Here is a 22628-nt window from a genome sequence, read left to right as displayed (position 1 = left end):
GATATTGAAAAGATGTAGGAAGCACAGTGAAGGTGCTGCAAGAGCCAATAACTGCAGTTTGCTCTTAAGAGATGTGATTTTGAATGAACATGAATTTCCAGCTAATGCTATAGCCTTCCCATGACACTTGGTGAGCAGTCAGAAGAATAAACTGCAGCATCGGTCACCGCTAAACCAAATTTCCTCTCTCTGGTCATTAAAGCAATGAGTGCTTGCTGATTGGGGATGACTCATCTGAATCATCATCACAAAAATGTAACACTCTAGCCTTTGTGCCTCTACCAGCCTGTATGAGTTACTGTTCAGAAAGGGAATTGCATTTAACCTTGTTATGGGGGTTGGAAGCTTCTCCATCCAGTGTTTTTTTTCCCCAAATGCTGCAGGTGTCAGCACATTTTTAATTTAACGTTGTGTTTTTTACAGTCTAAATTGTATTTCATTATCAGGCTGCAAATTGCAAGCCAATTTCCCCAGCTGGTATAAATCCACACAGCTCTGTTTACTTTGCTGCAGCTACTCCGATTTATACCAGCTGCATATCTGACCTGTGATATCGCTCCTGCTTCTGCAGCCAAGTGAACTTCTATTTTGTTGTTGTGTAATAGCAGAGGATGTGCAAAAATAAGGGAGCAGGTGGTCCACGTCCTTGTTTTTAGGAATTGGATGCACTTGAATTAGTGCTGGGAGATCAACAATTGCATTAGTGTCAGTCTCTGGTCAGGACTGTTAAATGCTATTTGTGAGCCTGAGTATTTTCATTTCTGACCATCCAACTCAGGACACGTGGTGGAGCTTGATTTGCAGAAAGCCAGTGCTGTGGTTTTCGTAAAAACCAGCCCTCTCCATCTCAAGATGACTTGGATAATCCTCACTGAGAAGTCGCTTCTACAGGGTTTGTGCTGAATAGCAGGCTACATCCCAAAGAGGTATGTGGAAGCCTTTCGCAGCAGAGCAGTTTCACCCAAAGTCGTCCTTGGGATTTGGGACAGAGCTGGAGAAGGACTCGAAGCACCAGCGGGCCCCCCGGAGCTTGCCGGGAGGGTGGCAGAGGTGAGCAGGCAGCTGCAACCTGCAGCGAGGCGTCTGCCACGGTCTGTGCCCAGGTGAGGCACTGTGGGAGCAGAGGAGACCAAAGGCACCATCTGAGTTACTTCTGCACCGGCCTTGGGGTGCCCTGAGTGCTCTTTGGTTTCTGTTCAGGGCCTTGAGCCAGAGACCAGCAAAACTCTACAAATAAGGGTTTGTATAACTTCCTGCTGATTTCCCCTGATTTTGAGGGATTAAGATGGTATACATGGGAAACTGCCAAAGATAACAATCTGCTGGACAGAAAAAATATTAGACTTTATTTCTTTATGTGCAAGAGCCCCAGCAACAGTCTTTCTGAGATTGAACAAATACCCACTGAAAAGGTATGTAATATTCTTTACTCCTTATAGCCAGTTCAGTGTCTCTTTTAACAAAATGAAGACCAATTTAAGAGAAAGATCCCCACCCCACCACCAGGAACAGGGTTACAAATGACCTGCAAACTCTTGTGTTTGTGAAATGTCCCTCATCACCTTCCAAAGATAATCTACGTTTGCTTTCTGAGGGATACATGTTGCCATTGTACTAAAAACGAAACCACCAGCTACTGACAGATCTGGGAGGGCAAAGAAACTTTTTGCCCGGAGTGGTTTTGTAGCTTTGTGCCTTGCCTTTGTATATTGCTATTGTTATAATAAATTCATCTCCCTGTCAGGTACCTCCAAAGTCAAACAAAAGTTATGTAGATGCTTCTAAAAAGATGCATTTGGTCTTGCATAATGAAGACACTACTCTCAGTTATAATGGAGTCGTGCTCATTTGCTGGCGGTGGAAGTGAGATCACATAGAGACCTTGAAATCTTTTAAAAAGAGAGTCCTTGCTTTGGTTTGTTCTGCCCCACAGCTCATCCTCTTCAAAGCTGCATAAACTGCAACAGTTTTGCTGGAGGTTACTCCAGTGCTTCAGTGGCATGAAGAGACTATCGGGTGTTGGGAAGTGCAGCTTAGTCATTGTACTCGCTTTTGTTTTTCCCACCATCACAGGATGTGAGTTAGTAGGAATCTGTTCCCAGATTTCACGCTGATTTTAGGAATACAATTGCAAGTACCAACATGCAGTGAAATAACAAGAATAAAGGAAACCCCAGACTTACCCCTTGCCTGTAGGACTTTCTTTAGTGCCATGATGGCAGAAGGTGTTCATGGGCTGCAGGAGAGACGCAGGGGGTGATGGTGTCGAATATGCCAGCTGCATATAAGTGCCGTTCTGTCTGTTTGTCCGCCTGGGATACAGCCAGCCTGCATGGTTGCAGATGCGGTGGCCCGGCCCAGGATGGAGGACCAGCAGGCCGAGAGGTGCTGGTGGGGATGCGCCAGCACTGGCATGCTGCTCTTCATGATGTGCTACTGCCCAGGACCACAGAGGAAGGCAAGCGAACACAAAAATAGTGCCTTCCCATGTGAGTGTTTAGCATGTGTTTGGCAAAAGCTGCCCGAAAGCCAATGAAGAATAATCACAATTCATGGTTATTTAGGTGTAGAGGGTTTTGGTCTGTGCTCATGTCCTTTTGTCTTATTCTCCTGGTGACTTGGTCTCAGGTAAAAGACACTTTCAGCAGCCTCTTGTCGCTTGTGTCAGCTGAGAGCTCTGCCTTGCAGAAAGGAGACACAAAATCAGGCCACTAAGCCTTTGCTCCAAACACCTTCCTTGGATGCCAGTGTCCGGCCTGCGTCATGTCCTCCTGGCTCGGTCCCCACTCCTACCCCTCTCCAAGAGGAAGGACATGGCCACCAGGCCTACACAAGGGAAATATTCCTCTTTTGAAACACATTCCCATATACTGAGCCATGGGAAGAAGGACAGACCAGGAAGTGAAACGATCTAGTTTGTTAGCAGATTTCTCCTGCTAGGAGGAAACAGGACCTGACCGTTTGCTTTCTCCTGTCATTGACTACATAAGCACTCCTCCCGTCCTTTTCCTCATTTCTCACCTCCTTCCAAACTCTCTCCTGTTATGAGGCTCAGCTCAACTTTTAGCATGCTAAAGCCAACCAGAAGTGGAGGAGGATGCAAGCAGGCCACCATCTTTGCTACCTGCAGACACAGCACTCTAACCTTATTTTCAATCTGTCTGCATTATCAGAGGATTTATCAATTTGTTCATCAAGCAGTGCATTGCTCTCCTAATTAGCCACAGCCCTTCATTATGCTATCTTCTTTTCTTGGAAATTTCTTTAGCATTCTATTAAATTCACAGCAACTCCTTCTGTGTTTTTGATTAGTTCATACACGGGCACATGTTTCTTTTTTTTTTCCTGTAGCATTTGGTGGCCCTGCTTGGCCTGGAGTTGTTGCCGCTCATTGCTTAGAGGATGGGGACAACTACCTGAGTGCCGGGGGGACAATCCCACTCTGCCAGTGACTTGTCTTCTGCGTTTGGGCCATCTGTTTAACTTCTCTTTCTTCCTTAGCTCTACAAATATTACGCTTCATGGCATGCATTAAATGTGCTTAAAAGATCTCGAAGGGTGAATGCTCTATGAGTGCTTGGAGGGTGCATTAAAACAAGAACTATCAGGTCTAGCTCAAAACTTCTCAAAAGTGAAATAAAACTTAATTTTGCTGCCCCAGTGTGACCAACCAGGACACCCCTACAACGGAAGCAGGCTCAGAGGAGATGGGCAAGGGCGATGTGCCTGTGGAGCTCATGAATAATGTAGGGTGTGACTGACCACAGCTGCCGCACAGAGTGCTGACTTTATTTCAACACAAAGGGGACCAGAGAGTGGCCTTTGCTTTAGATAAACAGCTATGTCAGTTGAATTGATCAATGGGTGACATAAATGTTTCTCCCTGAGTTCATCAAAAGAGCCATGACCCTCTCCCTGAGTTAGCCAGGCCAGCATAGGAGGGAGCGTACACATGGCTCAGCCCAAAACAGAGTATAAAAACTGAACAACTAACAAGACAATTTTGAAGAGAGAAAGGGGCTTGAGCTGGTGTCAACCCATGTATTCCCTCCCGGTGACTGGGGACACCTGGCATCGTCACGGTGAGCGTTTTATAGAGACCAGCAAAGGGGATCGTGCTTGTATTGTGAGTGAATTCTATATTGCAATAGCTGTATTTTGTTACATGTAACTTACACTTGTATTGTGATTTCAGTATATTGCTCTATCATTCTGCTAAATCAAAAATCCCATGTAACATCAAATATTTTCAAGTAAGTAAATTTTGATATGAAACATGACACCCTCCTTGTGCAGAATATCTAAAAGAATCTGGTTAGAGAGTATTGGACTGTGACACCAGGAGGAGGGAAACTGAGGCCCTCAGCAGAGGGCAGAGACCTTGCCTTGAAATGGCAGCAGAAGCAGGCATGGCTTCTCCGGGGTTTGGGCCCAGCAAAACAGCTCTAGCACAGTCGACAGCATTGCACATCCCCCCAGTCAACAAAGTCTGCTGCTGCAGATTTCTCCCCACCTTTGTCTGTACCTAGAGCCAGCCTGGGAAATTAGCCTGTCTTTTTAATAGCCTGCTCCCTCATTGGGAAGCAGCAATATCACAGGCAATGAAAACAGGCTGCACTCTTCACACCACTGAAAACATAGGCTAAACCTCCTGCAAACAGATATGCAAGAGAATATACTGTTTTCATCAGTTCAGGTTACTACCTGAGTTATCTTCCAAGTTCTCCTCAGTGACAGTCATTCTAGCAAGAGCCTTCAGCAAAGCCAAGGAATGCCAAACCCAAGGGGCTGATGCTGGCCCTGTTTTCTTTGGATTGTTGGGGGTCTCGGGTCAGGGAATTGTCTGTAGCAGCCACAGGCTGCGCAACGTGCCAGTGCGGGTCTGCCAAGGGCCACCAGGGAAGAAAAGGGCATGTTATTCCCCATCACTGACATTCTCCACATGTATTTAAGTGCTGCTGCCCTGGAAAGCTAATAAATTCATTTTATAGATTTCAGGCGGGAATTAATGAGCACTCCCTTTGGCTGACTGGTGACTACAGACACCTCTTTTCCCAAAAGGAAAATAGGTCTTTTTAGGTGATGAATAGGTGTCAATCAATGCCCCCCCATAGCAAGCTTTGTGTGTGGGATTCAAGGGGCAGCCCGAGGAAATGGTTCCCCCCACCCTTCCTGCTCGTGCTGCAAAGAGCGTAATGCTGCTGGAAGATGGACTTCACCTTACAAGCATGTCGTAACAGCCTCTAATCCCAGGGAATTTTGCTGCCACTGTTCCTGTTTACAAAAATGCCTCCCTGTGTGCCTGAGTGCACATTTTTGCATACCTGCACAAGCAACGGAGGAGAGGTACTCAGCACACAGCAATGACGGCTGTGAGATTCTCCAGTCCCTTTCCTAGATTTGAAGACACAAGGGTCACGGTGTGTATGTGTACATGCGTGTGCATGCGTGTGCATGCATGCAGGGAATCGGGGAGGCTCCCATGCCAGATGCCAGGCTGGGACGTGGGCACAGGGCCTGGGTGACAGGGCACGAGGACAGCTTGCATGGGGTGAGCAGGGGCTGCCAGCCAGGGCAGCAGGGCTAGCGATGCCCTGGTGTGGAGGCCAACAGGCGCTGGTCCCAGCCGTCACACCAAGCATCCTCTTCCCATGGGGACTGAGCCCCTGCAGCAGTGCCCTGCGGTGCTGGAGCCCACTGCAGCGCTGCTGGGGCTGGGCAGCCCCTGGCTGCTCCCGGGGGGTGGCTGGCCAGGGCTGCCCGGTGCCCGCCTCCTGCCCCTGCACCCACACACAGTGCTGCATGCACCCTGAAGCAGGAGGCCGGCTCACGGCACCCACGCCATGGGCTCCTGCCCTCCCCCAGCCTGGTGAGGCCAGGAGTTTTCCTGTTTGCCTCTTACCTTCTGCACTGATCCAGAGGACAGTGAGCAGCCAGGCTGCTGTCCCTGCCGGAGCCAGGAGCCAGCACTCGCCTGCTCACACCCAGGCAGGTGTTAGCCCCCGGGGCTTTCCACAGCTCCCGTCTTTTCTAATTCTCTTTTCCCAAGGAGAGGCTGGAGCCCTGCATCCGACCGTGCTCTGCTGCCAGGTCTGTACCGATGTCCAGCGCAGGGGGACCTTGGAATAGAGTTGGTGGGTGGTGGAAAAGAGAGAGACGGCAGGAGCCATGGTGCTGCTGAGAGTCTCAGAGCCGAACTGATGGAGAAGAGGCAGCAGCAGGGTTTCTGCCTGCCAGTTGCTGTTTGCTGTTGTGGCCATGCCAGTGTTTGCCTGCTCTTTTGGGCTGGGTGCAAGCTCAGGGCAGCTGCATCTGGGAGGATAAACTTCTGCGTGGTGTTTGGGGGATTGCTGGGTTTTCCAGTTCAAAATGCTATGACATGAGTACAGTGTGCGTAAGGGGACTAGATTTCTATCTTGTGATCAGATAAAGCTAGTTCTTTTGAAGAGAAATGAGTGTACCACTGCTTGAGTGTTGCTGTTTAAAGTGGAAACAAGGACCTGAAGTATTGCTGATGTGGATAGTGGTAGACGATCCTCAGATCATCTCCAGAGGATAAAGATCTGCTAGAGAAAGTTGGGGACTACAGAAGGTGGGTGCCTTTTGTGTATTACCGCAAATCTCTCCGCACGACCCTGCTTGCTTTTGGGCCTGTCTGTTGTCCTGTCTCTGGCAGGATTGCAACATCCTGGATGCTGCACTGTTGCACAAGTTTCCAGGAGCTGCAGGGAGGAGGGTCTGTCCTGCACAATGCTCTGGCCTCCAGAAAGTTGTCTGACATACCCACCTCTGTAACAAACTGCCAGGGAAATGAGCTGGGGAGGTCAGTAGGTCCATTGCTTTATAATACCAGAGAAACAAACCATTGGCAGAAAGTGCAGGGAGGTGGGCAAAGTGCTGTGCTAACTTTTGCCACTGGCTTAGCATAGGCTTTCTGTGTGTGTCATCAGCTCATGAGAAGTCACTACTGTGCTGTATTTTCTAAAGGTATATATTGCTTTAGCTTCCCTGAGGTTCTTCTGCTTGGTTACTACCAATGCTCTTGGCAGCAATGTGAGGGAGAGATTGCTGGAGATCTTTGCTTGGTGTAAATCAGTATAGAGCTCTTTTGATTTATGAGAGCTGAGAAAATTATAACAGGAGAGGAGCATCTGTCATTTAACATCCACCTCTGTCTACAACATAAATAGCACATTTTAACCTCAAGCAGGGAAGAAAACTACAGCTAGCCAAAGCAAATCAATTTGCCCTCTTAATGTTCAAGGACAAAATTCCCGTTGAGGTCCAAAGCTGAGTCTCACAATCTCTAGGAACATTACATGACAGAAAATTTTATCTTTTCTTTTTAAACCAAAACAGTCAGTTGGGGCCCAACAACATCTCGTGGCATGTGCTCCATTGAAGCTCAGCTGTCAGAAATCAGCCTAGCTCAGATACTCAGACATTAACAGGATGCACTGGGCTGGAGCTGATCGCTCCAGCTGGGTTGGATGCACTCGCCTCACAAGAGTCCCAGGCAGAGGCATCCCGGTTTCCAGAGCAGCCTTCAGCCTGCCTTTAAGCAGACAGACCCATTTTGTTTTGCCTTTTTTGGGAACAGCCAGATGTAAGTTAGTTCTGATATTTACTTCTGATAGACAGAAGTAAATATTAAATGATGCCAGGTGCTCTGCAGCTGCAAATTGCTCCACTTTAACTCAAATGTCAGTTTACAGCAAGTGAGGCTACCCAGTGATGTCCTGTTCACAGCCCTACATCGCAGTAGCAGCGGGTGCAACTGCCCTGATACGGAGCCAGGCTCAGACTGCTCTCCAGCTGCTCGGCTTGGCCTCTCTGTAGCCCCAGGACAGGGTCAGACTGAGCCTGAACGATGCAGGCAGTCTTGTTGACTTCCATCTCACAGCGCCAGCCCTCTGTAGCCATTTTAAAACTGTAGCTTTATAACACCCTGGGTGTTTTAAAGAAAAGATTGTGAAAGAAGGTCTGTCGTAACATGGTCATACAAGAGAAACATGGCTTCAGCCATGCTCACAGATGGTCTCCAAGCTGGCCAAAAGCTGCTGCATGTGTGGGAACTGTTCACACTCACACCATCTCTGCCCTCCAGTCCTACAGTGTGTGCTGCTTCACAGCTCCAGGAGCAACTGGGCCCTCCCTGGGTATGGCCATCACAGCCCTCCAACATAAGCAGTCTTGTTAAGCCAGAGGGCCTTGGTGGCTTACTTAACACAGGGAAGTAGCAAAGAAAGTTCTAAGTGCAATCTCAACAGGCGTCTGCTGCCAGAGGTCCCTCATCCCCTTCCTCAGGAGCCCACTCTCAGGTCAGGTGCTAGGCTAGTTCTCCTTCCACCTCAGAGCCCTGTGGGCAGAGGGAAGATGCAACCACAAGCCAAGTGGCCACCAGGGATTTATTTTATACTTTTTGCTCTAGAGAACAGCTTTACATCACTAGGAGGTCTGCCCTCTTTTCTCTCAGCTGTGACCCATAGCTCTTGCCTAATCCACAGAGAACTGGGTGAGCAGCAGGTACACCTACAAGGATGCTGTGGAGGGGTTGGGCAGTGTGAACAGACCTTGGTGTACTTGGGAATAGGCGGACTGGGATTTTTTTTCCTTACATGAGGGCCTTGGAGGTATGTGAGGGACAGGGGTGGTGGTTTGTGTTTTTTTTTCACACTAGTGAAATCTCATCATTGCAAGTTACAGTTAGCACTAGCCCACCTGTGTAAGTACATCCCTGTAGAAACTTTTGCATAGAATAACTTCCAGGTTAAAACATCCCAAACAATATCAGCCAGCAAACAGCAAAAGGAAACACTGGCCAAGATCCTCTGATCTTTGCTGAAGTTAGATGGAATTGCACTGTTTCAGACCTGCTGAGAACCTGCTCATTTGAGCAATGTTTTAAAATGCTTTGGAAGGGGTGGTAAAGCTGCCTTCAGATGCACTTCCTTCCTCCACTGACTGAAGAAACAGCGGGTCATATCCATCTGGCCAAATATAGACACTCACAGTGTAGATCTGTCTCCTAGAGTCCTGCTCTTGGCTGTTTCTCAGCTCCAGACCCTGCCCGGGGCATCTTGCCTGTCATGTTAAACTCACCTCCTCCATGAATATGTCAGCCAAAGGAGATCCATCTATGGCTTGAGGAAAAGAGGGCAAGTGGCACCTGGCAGAGAGAGGAGGGACAACACTTAGGTGGTGAGGCCAGTCCCAGTGGTGCTGCTCTGTGCCACAGACCACCACCAGGGGAGCAGTGCTTCAGACCCTCATTGCCATTTAATGAAAGATAATCTTGGGCAGTGCATCAGCACTGCCAGTAAGCTCAAACGCAGCTCCCATCACAGTGTGTTGGAAAGAAACTGAGCATCACTTTGCTTTGGAGATATATGCAGTCTGTTTTTAATGTAATGGGCAGAGGAGAAGCAACAGAGCTGAGAGCAGAATATGGCTCAGGCTGCTATTAGCCTTAGGGAATTCCCTCTAAATTACTGGCAAGTCAAAATGTTGCTGACATATTTAGAGCTTTGCCTGAGGTCATTTTTTAACACGGGCAGCAAACTGCTGCTGCTCAGTGCTTGCCTCCCAGAGTAGTAGGACAGGTGACCCCAGCATGGACTGAAACCTGCTGTTGGGCACTATGGGACGAGGGCACCTGCCCCAGGTGGGGTCCCTACTTGTAGGGGTGGGACCTGGGTCCTGCTGATTTTGGAGCGGGCACAATTTAACTTGGAGCTCCTCAGGGTTGCACAGGGGGAACGGGACAGTGATCTCAATTTGCTGCCAGTCAGCAGTTGTCTGGTGAGAGCAGCAGAGAGCAGTAAGCCACTCTGGTTCTGGTAAAAAATCAAGACTGTTTGAGACAGTGAGATGTGACTACCTGTCATGCACTAGACCACCTGCACAGGTGGCTCTTTCCAACGTTGTGTACTCCAGCTCTGAACTAGTAACTGTATGGATTTTGGTGGAGTTGAACAGGGCTTGTGCAGTGGTGAAGGAGGCCTTTAGGCTTGCTGAGATTTCAGGAGCAGATTTCCTGGGGAAAAAGAGCTTGCCTTTTCCCTCTCTTAACCTCTCTGGTTATTGCTGTTTGATGTGGTTATGGAGACAGGGCCACTCTGACAACAGGGAGCTCCCTGCTTCCTTCCAGCCCAGCCAGTGCACAAGCAGCCTTGCAACCCTCAGAAACCTCCCAAAAGTCTTCAGTCTCCTCATGTGTACCCCAGATGTGGCTGATCTGTTCAGTTTAGCTTTCAAAACCATATTGGCCCCAGCTCAGCTTTTGATCAGCACTGGAAATGTGGGCACAGCATCAAAACTTAACAAGTGGGGTTTGTGTACACTTCTATCTCTTTTTTTCCTTTTTTTTCACTTGCATGCAGTTAAGGAATCCATTTCTGGGTTCGCTAAAGAAAGCTCATGCAGGCATTGTAATTCATGTGAATATAGGGAGGTACCTGAGGATTTCCATCCTCAAGATGTCAACTCATAAACACTTGAAGTGTCTTCAGTGCTATTGATAATTATCGTGAGCAAATATTTGCCTGTCTTTCCAGAATAAGGTGAGAGATCCAGTGACATTCTTCCTTGTTGTGATTTAAAGTTTTTGCAATGATTTGTTAGCAGCTTTACATTTTACAGTATTGACATGCTCCCCACACTTGGGAGGAGTAATCTCAGATAAAGGTTTAAACTTCATTTTCTCTCCCTTTCCTTTTAAAAGGATCTGAAAACAGCTGTGCAATGTGAATAGATATCAGCTATTAAGCTGAAGCTGCCAAGATGTTATTTCCTGTAGCTTTGACTCATGCAACTAAAGAGACAAGTTGGATCAGAACATTGTTTTGTTTAGGGGATTTTGTCCCCCTCTGCCACCCCCAGCCTCAGCTCTGTTTAAAGCCAAAATACCAAGGCCCACATTCATGTGTGTGCTCATTTTCTTGCTGGCTGGGCACCCCTGAGCTTCTCGCCCTACAAACCACCTGGTTCAGCAGGTGCTGAGCCCACAGGAGCTTCTCCTCAGCTCCCAGTAGTTACCCACTTGCCAAGTGAAGGAATCTGATTTCAACCAGTGTGGGCTGATGCCACTCATGTCCGCTGAGATTGTATGGTGAGGGGAAGAGCACTGCTTTCTCTACAGAATTTATAATCCTGCACTGAGTGTCTGACTTTTAAGTAAACCCAACTCCAAATCCATGACTGCAAAGCTTAGAGGTGTAGGGAAGTGTTTCAGACAATTCTGGAGTTAAAATCAGCAAATACAGTTGTATGAGCAACTGATTTATGAGTGTATGTTTGGTTGTCTTCATGTCTGCATTTTTCATGTATTTCATTCAGCTGTAAAGGCACCTGCTAGCACAGAACATACTGAGTAAATAATTACTGTGTGTACGAGGAACAGAAGGTCATAAGATCAATTATCTTTTCTCACTTCCTCTATCTCTCAGCATCTCCTTTTACAGAGTTTATACTATAACTAGGCACAGACAATTCAAAGAAGCCTCCAGATATATCGCATCTACTGCAGTGTCATTACTGGCAGCTGGAGGCTGCATGCACAGTTAAACTCTCTCTTTTGCAGAGGTCCTGCACAATATCGATGCATCATTAATGTCACCCTCACAGAGGGGTGTAATTACTGCCTAGGACTTTCAGTGGCTTTCTGCCCAAGGGTTCATTTCATCCTTGATGTATTATAAATGAATATAATATAGTACCTCTTAAAAAAAAAAAAAAGTATGCTGGAAAAGCCTTTGGTAATACACTGGCTTGCTGTCACAGATTTAAAACTGTGGAAAGCACTGACAGCCATCTTATGTTATCACAAGACTGCTCTCACAGAAGTAACCTTGAATAACAGTACCTTATTCAGGTGTGCTAAGGGGAAAAAAGAGAGAAACTGTTGGCTTAATTTTCTAGAGACGTTTTAATTAGGCATTGTAGTGAGATTGTCAGTCACATTACCTGGCCACAGAAGCTTTGGGAATGCAGTGCTGATGGGATTGTCCTTATTAAGTTATTTACAGCTGACATTGGAAAGTGGAAAAGGACTGTTCACCTTTTGTAATCCAGAGAGTGCCGTGACTTGGACACCTTGGATGTTCAGGTGCTCCTCAGTGGTACCATCTCTTGCCCTATCCCCAATTTGCAGTGATGCCAGTGAAAGTCCTTTAACTCAGACAATAAAACACAGGTTGTATAGCAATTTAGTTTGGAAGGGAAAGCAATGGACTAGCTGGGGAGGGACTGCTATCCTACAGGAGGGAGGATGAAGGGAATTTCATTTCTGGTGTGTCACAGTCACTGCTGGGTAGGCAATCGCTACCTCTCTGTTTATCCACTCCTTGGACACTCTCTGTGTGCCACTGCACGTTGGGAAGCTGTATTAAATTAGCTTAGGATAAATCTATGTAGGATGTTTGGTTGCTTGATTTTCCATGGTGTATATTATTACGACAGTTACAGAAGAAAGGCAAGACTCCTTATCAGGAAGGAAAATGAGGAACTTGCTGCAGAGCTTGAGAGTTGTTTCCACACACTGATGCTCAGATAAAAAAGTTTTGTTTCCAGATTCAATCCTTAAGCTGAATTTAGAGAGGACTGAGGGGAGTCATGATAACAGTCTTCAAAACTGGAAACAGTTGCGGCAGAGGTGTATTCCTCATACCTGCCAGGGGTCAGAGAAGAAGTCAAGGGCTTTAAACACAAGAGGCCTGGGTTAGGTCCCATAAGCTGGGATAGATGAGCACAGCAGCAAGTGAAGACTGAGGACGTTGTGTCGTAGAGATTTCTAAGGCAAACATTTCTGAGGGAGGGACTCAGCCTAGCTAACTGTGCCTTGAAACAGGAGATGAAGAGGATGACCTTTCCAGGCCCTTCCAGTTGTATTGCTTCTGCCCCTGCCCCGAAATAGTTTCCTTGTTGAGGAAGGAAGCCAGTAAAGAGAGAAAGAGAGAAATGAATAATTATTTGATGAATGTCCCTGTTTTTTACACTTTTCTAGGAAAACCCCAAAAAAGGAAGAAAGAAGTGCGAGAGACAGAAAAAAAAGATGTTGGCGCTGTCTAATGACACAGCACTGAATTCGTTCCTCTCCAAGCTGTTTCAAGACTACCTGGAGCGGACGAACAGCTCTGCACCTTCTCAGGTCCAAAGTGGTGGTGGCAGCCTGGAAATCGTCTATGTGCTTCTGCTGATCGGCTTCTTTGGCTTCTTCACGGTGGGAGTCATGCTGACCAACATCCGTGCCAGGAAGCTGGAAGACTCCCGTGACCCCTACAACATGTACATTGCCTCAGACGTCTGGCCCAAGAAGGACAGGGCATATTTTCAGGCCAAGCTCATAGAAAATTACAAATTGTGCTATGTCTTTGAAAACCCACTGGCTGTTGAGCAGCCAGACACACAGATTCCTGAGGTGAAGTCCTCCTAGCAAAATGGGAGAAGGGATGAACTTTACGGAGGGACAACCTGAACATCACCTGGTATGAACCAGGTTAGCTTTTTGCCTGGCCTGCCCAAGCAGAGTCATCTGCACTGGCCTTGGCCAGCCTGAAAAAACATGAATTAACGGTGAAGCTGACAGGTTTGTGATGATCGTGGTGTTTCAAAAGTGCCCCACCACAAGCCCCTTGTTGCAGTCACTCTAAGGTCAAGATGGGGCACACACCATCAGAGGGAGCATCATGGACTCATCAGCTGCACCCAGGGAAAAATGCAAATGCTAGCGTTGCCAGTGTAAACCCTTGCAGTAGTCAGTGTAATTAAAACCAAAATGGATCAAGCATAGGCTGGAAATATTAACAGTTAAGGACAGTTTAGACAAGACCATTTTCAAGTAAGATCAGCTTCTTCCAAGAAAAAGTAGCTGAAATATTTCATTTGTACTTTTTCCCAGTATAAAATAATCATTTTATAGAATGTGCAATGTTGTAGATGACCTATTTCTTTCCAAATCATTCACCTTCTTGAGATAAAATTTTAGAAAAAGGTTTCCATTTTGCACTGAAAATAATTACTGTGGAAAAATGCAAACTTTTGAGGGAAATTTTTTAGTGACTGACCCTAATTCCCGGCAGGTCCCACAGACCAGCCTTGCTGACTGCTTTCATTGTTCCTTCTCAAGGATCGAGTTTAAACTGGCAGTGATATCCACCCTTGTGCAAAGACTCAGTGGCACACAGGGTTTATGTCATGCAAGTATGTAATATTTTGAGAGTTTAAATCAAATTTAATCATTGTGCTAGCCCTTGGTTGGGAAGTGGATTTCCACACTGGTGAGTTGTCTCATAAAATATCTGATATTTAATCACTGATTCAGCTTATGTCTGTGCTTAACTTTACACCTGTGAGCAGTTCCTTTAGCTCCCAAGAGTAGCCTCACTCAGTCTGATTCTTTATTACAGTATCCAAAGAGAGGTCCATGCCAGTAACATTTTCCTGTCCTTGGCCTCCTGACAGTCTCCTTCTGTGGACCACCTCTGCTGAGCTGCTGGGGGAAAAGCAGCAACCGAACTTGGCTTCTGTGGCAAGAAGTATCAGCTGTCTGTGTTAAAACAGAAAAATACAGCTCCCTTGGACACTGCATTACTTAAAATAGCAACCTAGCCAGCTTGAAGCCTGTTTTCTTGTTCGGGATCAAAGCAGCAAAAGTCTGGACAGAAAGGGGTTTTCATTTCTACTCTGCAGATACACATCCCAGTTTTAGCTGCTGGATAGTAAAGTGAAGTGGCAAAGGCTTGAAAGAAAGCCATGCAGAGCAGCTGCTTCAAAGGCAAAGTGAGAGTAGAGCGGAGGCAGATAGCTACCCAAGTGTTTGAACAGGCAAGGGATATGAGTGACAGCATATTCCCTTTCTATGTATAGGTACTTCCTTAGCATTGCACTTTCATTAAAGCAGTACTCCAGCCATGACTGTGTTCCCAGAATACTTGAACTTATGACAATTAAAATACAAGGTAATTTTTTCAAAGCCATTTATATGGCGCCTACCATTAAGCTGAGGGCAAGGTATGTGTTTTAAGTGTCCTGACCAGCTTGGAAAACCTCCATTGGTTTAATTATCTGAATCACTTTTTCCTCTAAAGGAATGCAAACCAAAGCCAGCCTTTGGAAAAATGTTGGCTTCCCATCTTGGACACGGCTCTTCTGGGTTCTTACTGTGCAGTCTGTTTATTACTTGCATTTCCCTCCCTCTATGGGAGTACAAATGATCTTGCTTTCTGGTTCTCCAGAGTCAGGCCTGTGCAACATTACTAAGAATGTTTAAGCTTGAAATAAAAAATATCTTTTAATTACATTAAGATCTTTAAACATTAAGCTTGTCAAAACAGCTCCCTCCTGCAGCTCCCCCTCCACACCAGGTATTTTCAGGTATTTTGGGTCTTTGCACCAACTGGCCATCTTGTTTTAATAGCTCCAGTGTAATTATTTGTGACAAAGGTGATTGTCAGCATTAGTTAACTTCCCTTTTTTTTTTTTTTTCCTTTGAGCTTTGTCTTTTTATGTATTTAAAAAAGAGGGAAACATTGTCATAATGCTTTCCTGTGTAGCCAGGTTACAAATCACCATTTGATGGCAGTTGTAAACTCCCACCATGGGCTTTCACATTACCTTTTCATCTTGCAGTTCTCCTTTTTCCTGTATTTTTTCACTTGTACAAAACTAATAAAATGTTAATTATACCCTGTGCTTGTGGGCTCAGATGCTTTTCTTCAGAGCTATTTCCCAGGCTTACAGAAAGAGTGCTGGTGCTCTCTGGTAGGCACTCATTCACCCTCCCTGTTTCTACACCGTATTAACCAGGGCTGGACCTGGGCGGTGGGACATCTCTCAGCTCACCTAGATCTGGAGAAACATCAAAATGCCAGGGACAAATTCCTCAGGTACTCTTACGGTTTGCAATACCTGGGGCTCAGAGGGACAGACCTACCTCTGGTGTACCCCTGTTTGGGCACACACCCCAGGAGCGATGCCGGATGAAAGGGGACGAAGCAGCCATGGGGCAGGGACTCCCCAGCAAGGGAGTGAGGTTCTGCACCGTGTGGGGCCCCACTGCTCTGCACAAGGTGCTGCTCAGGCAGCTAGCCCAGCTGGAGCTGGGTGGGATGCTCTGTTGTCCCAGGTTTTTTAAGGCTAGAAAGAACCATTTTGATCACTTAAAGGTAGGTGTACGTGCCATCAGATCTGTAGGGTTCGGGTCAGCCAGGCTGGTCTCTTTGTGTGCACCCTTTCAAAAAGTCTCTGAAATCTCTTTCTGTATAGCTCTGGATTGTATAATAACAGTTCTGGAGCTATAATGTGTGCGCCAAGCTGCTGCCTGAATTGCAAAGTGTCCTCCAGGGCTTATAAACACAATCCCCGTTTCCTCTGTCATTACAACTGACTAATGCAGGATGGCTGACATGAGACCCACCTCAGACTGTACTGGAGAGGAGAAAGAGCACTGACTGGCCAAGAAGTGCCTAGAGATGTGTGATTAGTTCTCTTGCTCGTCATGTTTGCCACAGACAAAAGGCCAGCAACAAAAGCTGTCATGTAATTATCATTAACCAGCACTCACGTTTTCCGATTTCCTGCTTGCTGGGGAGGCTGAAGAAGCTTAAGGTCATTAGGCAAATGTGTTGCACTTTCTTTGATCCAAGCTTTAAAAGTTTTTGCTCAGGAGATATTGAATACCTAGGGAGACTATCAGGGTTTTATTTTTCTCTCTTCCCCAACAGCATAAGTCCCTGGTTTCACCAGCCATGCCTTACTCTAGTAGCTAGCCTTGTTGCTGGCTGGTCATAGTGAACACACCTCCATGCACAGACATCGCTCTGTGGCTACTTAGGCTTCATAGAATAGAAATGGCATTCGTAATTTAAGCCTTGCTTGGTAACAATGACATGATAGTAGTATACAAAGGCCTCAGCTGAAATCAAAGTCTTAATATAATAGGCTCTCTGCTATATGTATTTTGAGAGGTTCTGTTTTGTAGGTCTGCTGACTAACCTCAAAGTTGTGTGGTATGAAACCACACGTATAAAACATTTAAATAGCTGCAGCACATGGACAAGACTCTGTGTCATACCTTGTGGAGGGGAAGGTCAATCCTCACACCTGGGGGAAGAAGCCCCAGGGTGCTTCTTAGCTAGGTTATTTGGCCTCCATATCATGGGTGGCCAAGGTCTCCCTCTTCTACCCTTTTCTGCCTGCTCTGGAAACCTGTCTGGGTTGCGCAGACTCTGGGTGATGCTGTGTCCACTGCAGCCACCCAAACCCCAAGTATACCTCTTCAGGCAGTGCTTTCAAAACTGTTGCAGGAAGGTCCCCTGAAATGCCTCTACCAGCAGCATCCTTCCCCAGCCGCATGCAGAGCAGTGTGCGGTATACAGCAGGGCACAGCCATCCTGCTCTGGCAGTGTGCAGTATTTACTGGAGCGAGATTAAATTTTCCTGAAGTTATGTCGGCATGGGCCCACACAGATGTTGGGTGGGTGGACTGACTTCAGCTTTAAGGCAGTCAGATGCCAGCTCTGGCCATAAGAAAGCACAGGTGCAGGGCTGTGGCTGAGGCCTATACGCTCTGGCTCTAAGCAAGAAGTGGCTTATATGCAGTCAGTACGGAGCCCAGGGAGGCAAGTCTGGACTTATCTGTACCACCATGTAACCCGATGTGCACAGCCTTCCCATAGGAAGCCCAGACTGAGAGCGCGTCCTCTGCCTTTGCTGCAAAACCTGCCTTCCCTTCTCACAAGCCTGGATAGCTTCAGGGCCTGGTTCTTATTTCCCCCCATACTGAGAACTTGCATTTGCAGCAGCTGGCTTTTGATTATATCCAGCAGAAGTCTTTTCTGCTGCAGGTATAAAAGATCAAACCTCTGGTATTAAATATTCCATCTGCAAAATACTTCACAGACACAGGCGGTCTGAGTAGGCAAGTTTGAAGTGAGTTCGCCCCCCACTCTTTTATTCTTTTGAACTCACTTTATAGTTATCAGCATTATCTTTATTTGCAGTTGGTTAGGTCAGACTTGCTACACAGGGAAACCATGCACAAAGACAAGCAGGAGGAAACCGATAAAAATAGAAGATATGAGCAATCAGAAGCAAGCAGCACATTCTTTACAGTTGATAACTGGAGTAGTAATTATTTTATATAATATTTCTATGGCATCCTGTTTCATTTTTACACTTTGTTATCGCTGTGCCAAACTCGCTCTCTAATCTCCTTATCCAGCTAGAGCCATCAGCTACGCGTGTGAAACCTCCATGAAGCCTTTCTCAAGCAATTGCTCAAGGGACCAGCACAAACGTGATTGCTTGGCAGAGGAGGCTGCAAAAGGTCATGCTGCGTTTCACTGGGGATGTGGGCAGGAGGCTGCTCCTTGAGACCAGAGCTGTCTGCTGAGCTGGGTTCACAGACAGGTTCAAGTAGAGAAATGGTCCTAGTCACCTGCCTTCAAATGACAAGAAGCAAAGGCCCATACCCTGCCAAAATGCTCCAGCAAAGTACTTATTCTTGCCAGTTCTAGGGCAGAGCTTGCAAGCATCGTTGTTTTTAAAAGCCAGCTTTCAACAGTGTTTATGAATGTCCTTCAGATCAAAGAAAAGGGAAGATGTACATAAATATAGATGGAAAATGCATGGGTGCTAAATCTAGAAGTGAAGGTTATGACCATCTGATCTGATTCAGCAGAAGAAGGGCCAAAGACTCTATTGAAATACTTTCTCCAGTAGGCCCAGAAGCTCTGGGGCTGTAGCATGTTATTTTTAGGGGCACAGCCAGGCTTGCTGAAAAAATTCCTCTGCTCTGTCCCCAGAATTAAAACACTGGGCCAGGGGCCACCAACCTTCCACAACAAAGAGCCAAGCAAAATATAATGTGACACTTCAATGTAAGAGCACTTGCTCTAAAAAATGCTTAATTCAGTATTTGTCTCATGAGTTAAAACAGAAGTTTTGCGACGGGTACACCACACACCGCTAAACACAGCTGACCTTTACAGAAATACATTGTTTGATATTGCCTAATGTTCTGCAGTTGGATTCTTGGAATATTATAGTTCTAGTTTTCTTTCTAAATGCAGTAGCTTTCACACTTCTATGAGGAAAACATAGCTTATCAGCCCAGCTGCAGGCATTCAGCCTGGTTTAATCCTGAGGATCAGGTAGCAGCTGCTGATCAGCAGAGCGTGGTTACCTGATGTGGGGGTAATACTCATCTGCTTGGTATCTGCCTTTCAGCAGTGTCTCTTCTGCCTCACCCCACTGCAATATCCCCCACGTAATCTCCCTTCTCTGCCATGATCCTGGCCATCTCACCTACCTTCCCGGCCACGGTTCCTCACCCCAGTGGCCCCTACTAGTCTCTCCTACCTCTAACTCCACAGGTCCTCAGTGGGCAGAACTGAGCATAACCCTTTGGCCAAGCAGGGCCGTATCAGTGGAGGATCTACCCCATTGTTCCCAGAGCCTTAGCTCCTATTTCCTTTTTCCTTATGACCTCTAATTGCAAGTGGCAGGGTAATTTGTCAGGGAAACTGTTGATTCAGCGACTGTTCTGGTTCATTGTTGTGCACATAAGCCTCAAACCTGTGGTCTTTATTCAGGCCCATGGCAACAGCAGGGTTAGGGACCTCCAATCTGATGGAACATTTTGCCCTTGCAATTTTTTGTTTATTATCAGCTTCTCACCTAACAATGCAAAATGGTTCTGGGAAAAAAGTGCAAACAGTAACCTCATACCAACTCTGCACGTGCAGGCTAGATTCCTTTTCCAGGCTGTTCAAGCCAAGCTTGCCCCGCAGGTGCCTGTGCAGCTTTACCCACAGGAATTTAGTTCCCGGGACCTGAGAGGTGAATCTGAGGTGAATCTTAGCTGGATTCAGAGAGTGGAGGAAAAAAAAAATAACTCTAACCACCTTTTTATCATTTTTCACTCTAATATGCAAGAGTTACGGTGGAGGAATAGGCAGTCCAGCACCACATGTCAGTTAGGTACCTTCTATAAAACAGGTAGCCACAGAGACGTACCTTTAGGCAGCCTGTGGCAGGACTGAGATGTAAAATTAACTGTCTGCTGTACTTCTATGTATTTTCTCCCCTCAGAAGTAAGATTTCTCTTTAACACTAGCAATCCAGCAGTCCTTCCACCTAAATCTTGGCCTTGAGCGAGGGATTGTAACAGAATAATATGCAACTTGAATAAAAGTAAGCAGATGAGAAATATACTGTTTCCTGCTAATCAAAGTTTCCAGTTTCCTGCTAATCAAAGTTTCCAGTGGCTAGCTCACTGCAAATACAGGGAATAGAGAGAGGACCTTCTTTGTCTCCAGCAGATTATTTCATCTGATATGTGCACATCAAACAGCCTGTTCTGGATTTCCTTGCATGTGTGTTGCTCCTTACCTCTGTTCTTAGAATTCACCACAATGCAGAATTGCTTTACCTTTTGGAGTTACCACCAATGCCCAGGGAATGCCAAATGACCAAGACAAGCTTGCTGGGGGCTCAAGGAGACCAAACAGGAGCACTGGCAGCATTCTAATGAGATTTCCTCTGTGCTCTCTGACAAAGAAAAATACATGGAAAATGTACTTTCAGGTGCTGTGCTGTAACACCTGTCAGTGTACTGCCTTTATAGATCTTTTCCTGGATGTCCATTTAGAAACCAAACTTCAAGAATCATTGGCATGAAAGGACACTTCTCTGCAATTTGGAACAAGCTGCTGAGTACCAGAGGTTGTGGTGGAAATCCATGACACTTCCCTTCTTACTTGATCTCTAAGCATCCACTAATAGCTACTGTCTGCAAGAGGACAGGGCTAGGTAGACATTTGGCCTGACTATCAGGGCAGTTCTGAATTTAAATGATGATATTCATTTCTCCTTGTTATCTCATCTTTATAGCATATTTTTCCCAACGCGTGGCCTGCAAGGGAACTGGCCTAGTCTGAAGAACACTATTATATGGTGAAAACTGATACACTGTGTTCCTCTGGTGTAAAAAATGTATGAAGCTTCCTCGCCTTGGCGTGTGTTCAGTTTTTTGTGACACAGTGCATGGGTGCCAAGGCATAATCACAACAAAAACAGAGACAAATGTCGGGCAAGTTAAATGGCAATGAAGCCTGTTGTCCCTCCCAGAGGCCAGTAGCCCCAGTTCTCCTGCTAAGACCCCAGTGACCTGGGGGTAATTGGAGGCATCACAGCCACACCAGCAGCACTGGCTCTTCTTTCCTTCCTTCCTTCCTCCCTCCCTCCCTTCCTTTTTCCCTCCCTCCCTCCCTCCTTTCCTTCCTTCCTTCCGCCAGCTCTGGGCAGCTTTCTTCTTCCTTCTCTAACTTCCTCCAGTGAGAAATGAAACAGGCAGTACCTTATGCCTTACCCTGAGTGTGGGTTTTCCTCTTTATTTTTTCACAGGAGCGGCTGGCCCTTCTTGGGACCTGCAGAGAATTAAGTAGTCTGTGAAAATTAAAAAAGGGAGAAAAGGGATGCTGCAACCTGATCATGGTTCTATCATGCATTTTTGTAGTTTTATTACATGTTATGGTTTTTCATTCAGTGAAGAGGACAAACACACACCTAATGCAGGAACCAGACCAGTGTGTACCATTAGGTACCCCACTGCTCAAGTGCATACTCCTGGCCTGCTCAGAGGAAGCACATTAAACCCCAGTACATGTGGTTCAGGCTAACGCATTTTATCTGGAAATCTTCAGGGGAGGGGGAAGAGGAAACAGGCAATTACAGTGGCTGGGAAAACATAGGGCAACCTGTTAAACTGCCTGGCTCACTGCTGTCATGTGGGCCCTTACCTGGTGTGCCTCCCTAGATCATTGCCCTACACAGATACTCTTACTTTGCTGACACCTCTGCCTTCCATTTTTGGGACACTATTGGCAGATCCTAGGCTGTTGTCCCCAGCTGCCTAGTCAATGGTTTAAGAAATGTCCAAGTCAAGTTCACCATACTGATGGTGCCCGCCTCTTCCACTTAACTTGATGACCAACTGAGTGCAACCAGGAGTGAAATATGGGCGAAAAAAGGTGTTTGTACAGTTTCTGCCTCTGCGTTTTGCCATGGATATACCAGCTTGCATCATAGATCTTGCTGGTCTTCAGTGGCCTGCTGTGCTCGGTTTTTCCACTCCAGCTCTCCTCCTTCTCTGGGAAGGGCACTTCTCTGGCGTGGCCACCAGCCAGTGGCCACTGCTGCAGGCCACGCTAAGGCTGTCCCAGAGTGATGTTGTCCTGAGCAAGAGCTCCTTAACATGTAGCCTGTGGTGGAAACAGGAAGTGAAGCACAGGATGGGAGTGGCAATTGCTTTTATTGCTGCTCTGAAGATGATACTACTCAAACTATATTACTGTGTGTTTTGGAGAGAAGCCAAAAACGTGAACATTGGACCACAGTAGATGCAGATCTTTTTGTTTCCCAGGTACAATTAAAGGACGATACCCAGAGTTTTACTGCTAGTATGTGAGTCAGAAGAGACAAAACCTGCATATGGCTCAGAGACAACACTCCCAAAGTGGTTACATCTGTACAGAGCTCGCACTTGAAGTGAATCAGGTGGTGGAGCATGGATAAATCAGCAGTACTTTTTCTGGAGTACTCACTGCTGTGAGAGGATGGGTTCCAGC

At 46.5% G+C, this 22628-nt stretch overlaps 1 protein-coding gene across 2 annotated transcripts; it reads left to right on the top strand.

The window, feature by feature from the left end:
• The first annotated feature begins 5968 nt into the window (after positions 1-5968).
• On the top strand, positions 5969-15683 carry KCNE1 (potassium voltage-gated channel subfamily E regulatory subunit 1). Of its 2 annotated transcripts, none has more exons than XM_064524631.1 (2): positions 5969-6090; positions 13004-15683. In XM_064524631.1, the coding sequence occupies exon 2, from the start codon at positions 13052-13054 to the stop codon at positions 13430-13432; it is 381 nt and encodes a 126-aa protein (XP_064380701.1). In that variant the 5' UTR covers positions 5969-6090; positions 13004-13051; the 3' UTR covers positions 13433-15683. The 2 variants fall into 2 exon arrangements, with proteins under 2 accessions (XP_064380701.1, XP_025977321.1); XM_026121536.2 differs by lacking the exon at positions 5969-6090 and adding an exon at positions 6494-6592.
• The last annotated feature ends 6945 nt before the right edge of the window (positions 15684-22628 follow it).

Source organism: Dromaius novaehollandiae, chromosome 1 (assembly GCF_036370855.1).
Source record: "Dromaius novaehollandiae isolate bDroNov1 chromosome 1, bDroNov1.hap1, whole genome shotgun sequence".
NCBI lineage: Eukaryota > Metazoa > Chordata > Aves > Casuariiformes > Dromaiidae > Dromaius > Dromaius novaehollandiae.
This window is presented reverse-complemented; position numbering and strand designations above follow the sequence as displayed.

What these genes read in the sequence shown, in the direction of transcription:
- KCNE1 (XM_064524631.1), top strand. Translation starts at nt 13,052, where the DNA reads ATGTTGGCGCTGTCTAATGACACAGCACTGAATTCGTTCCTCTCCAAG.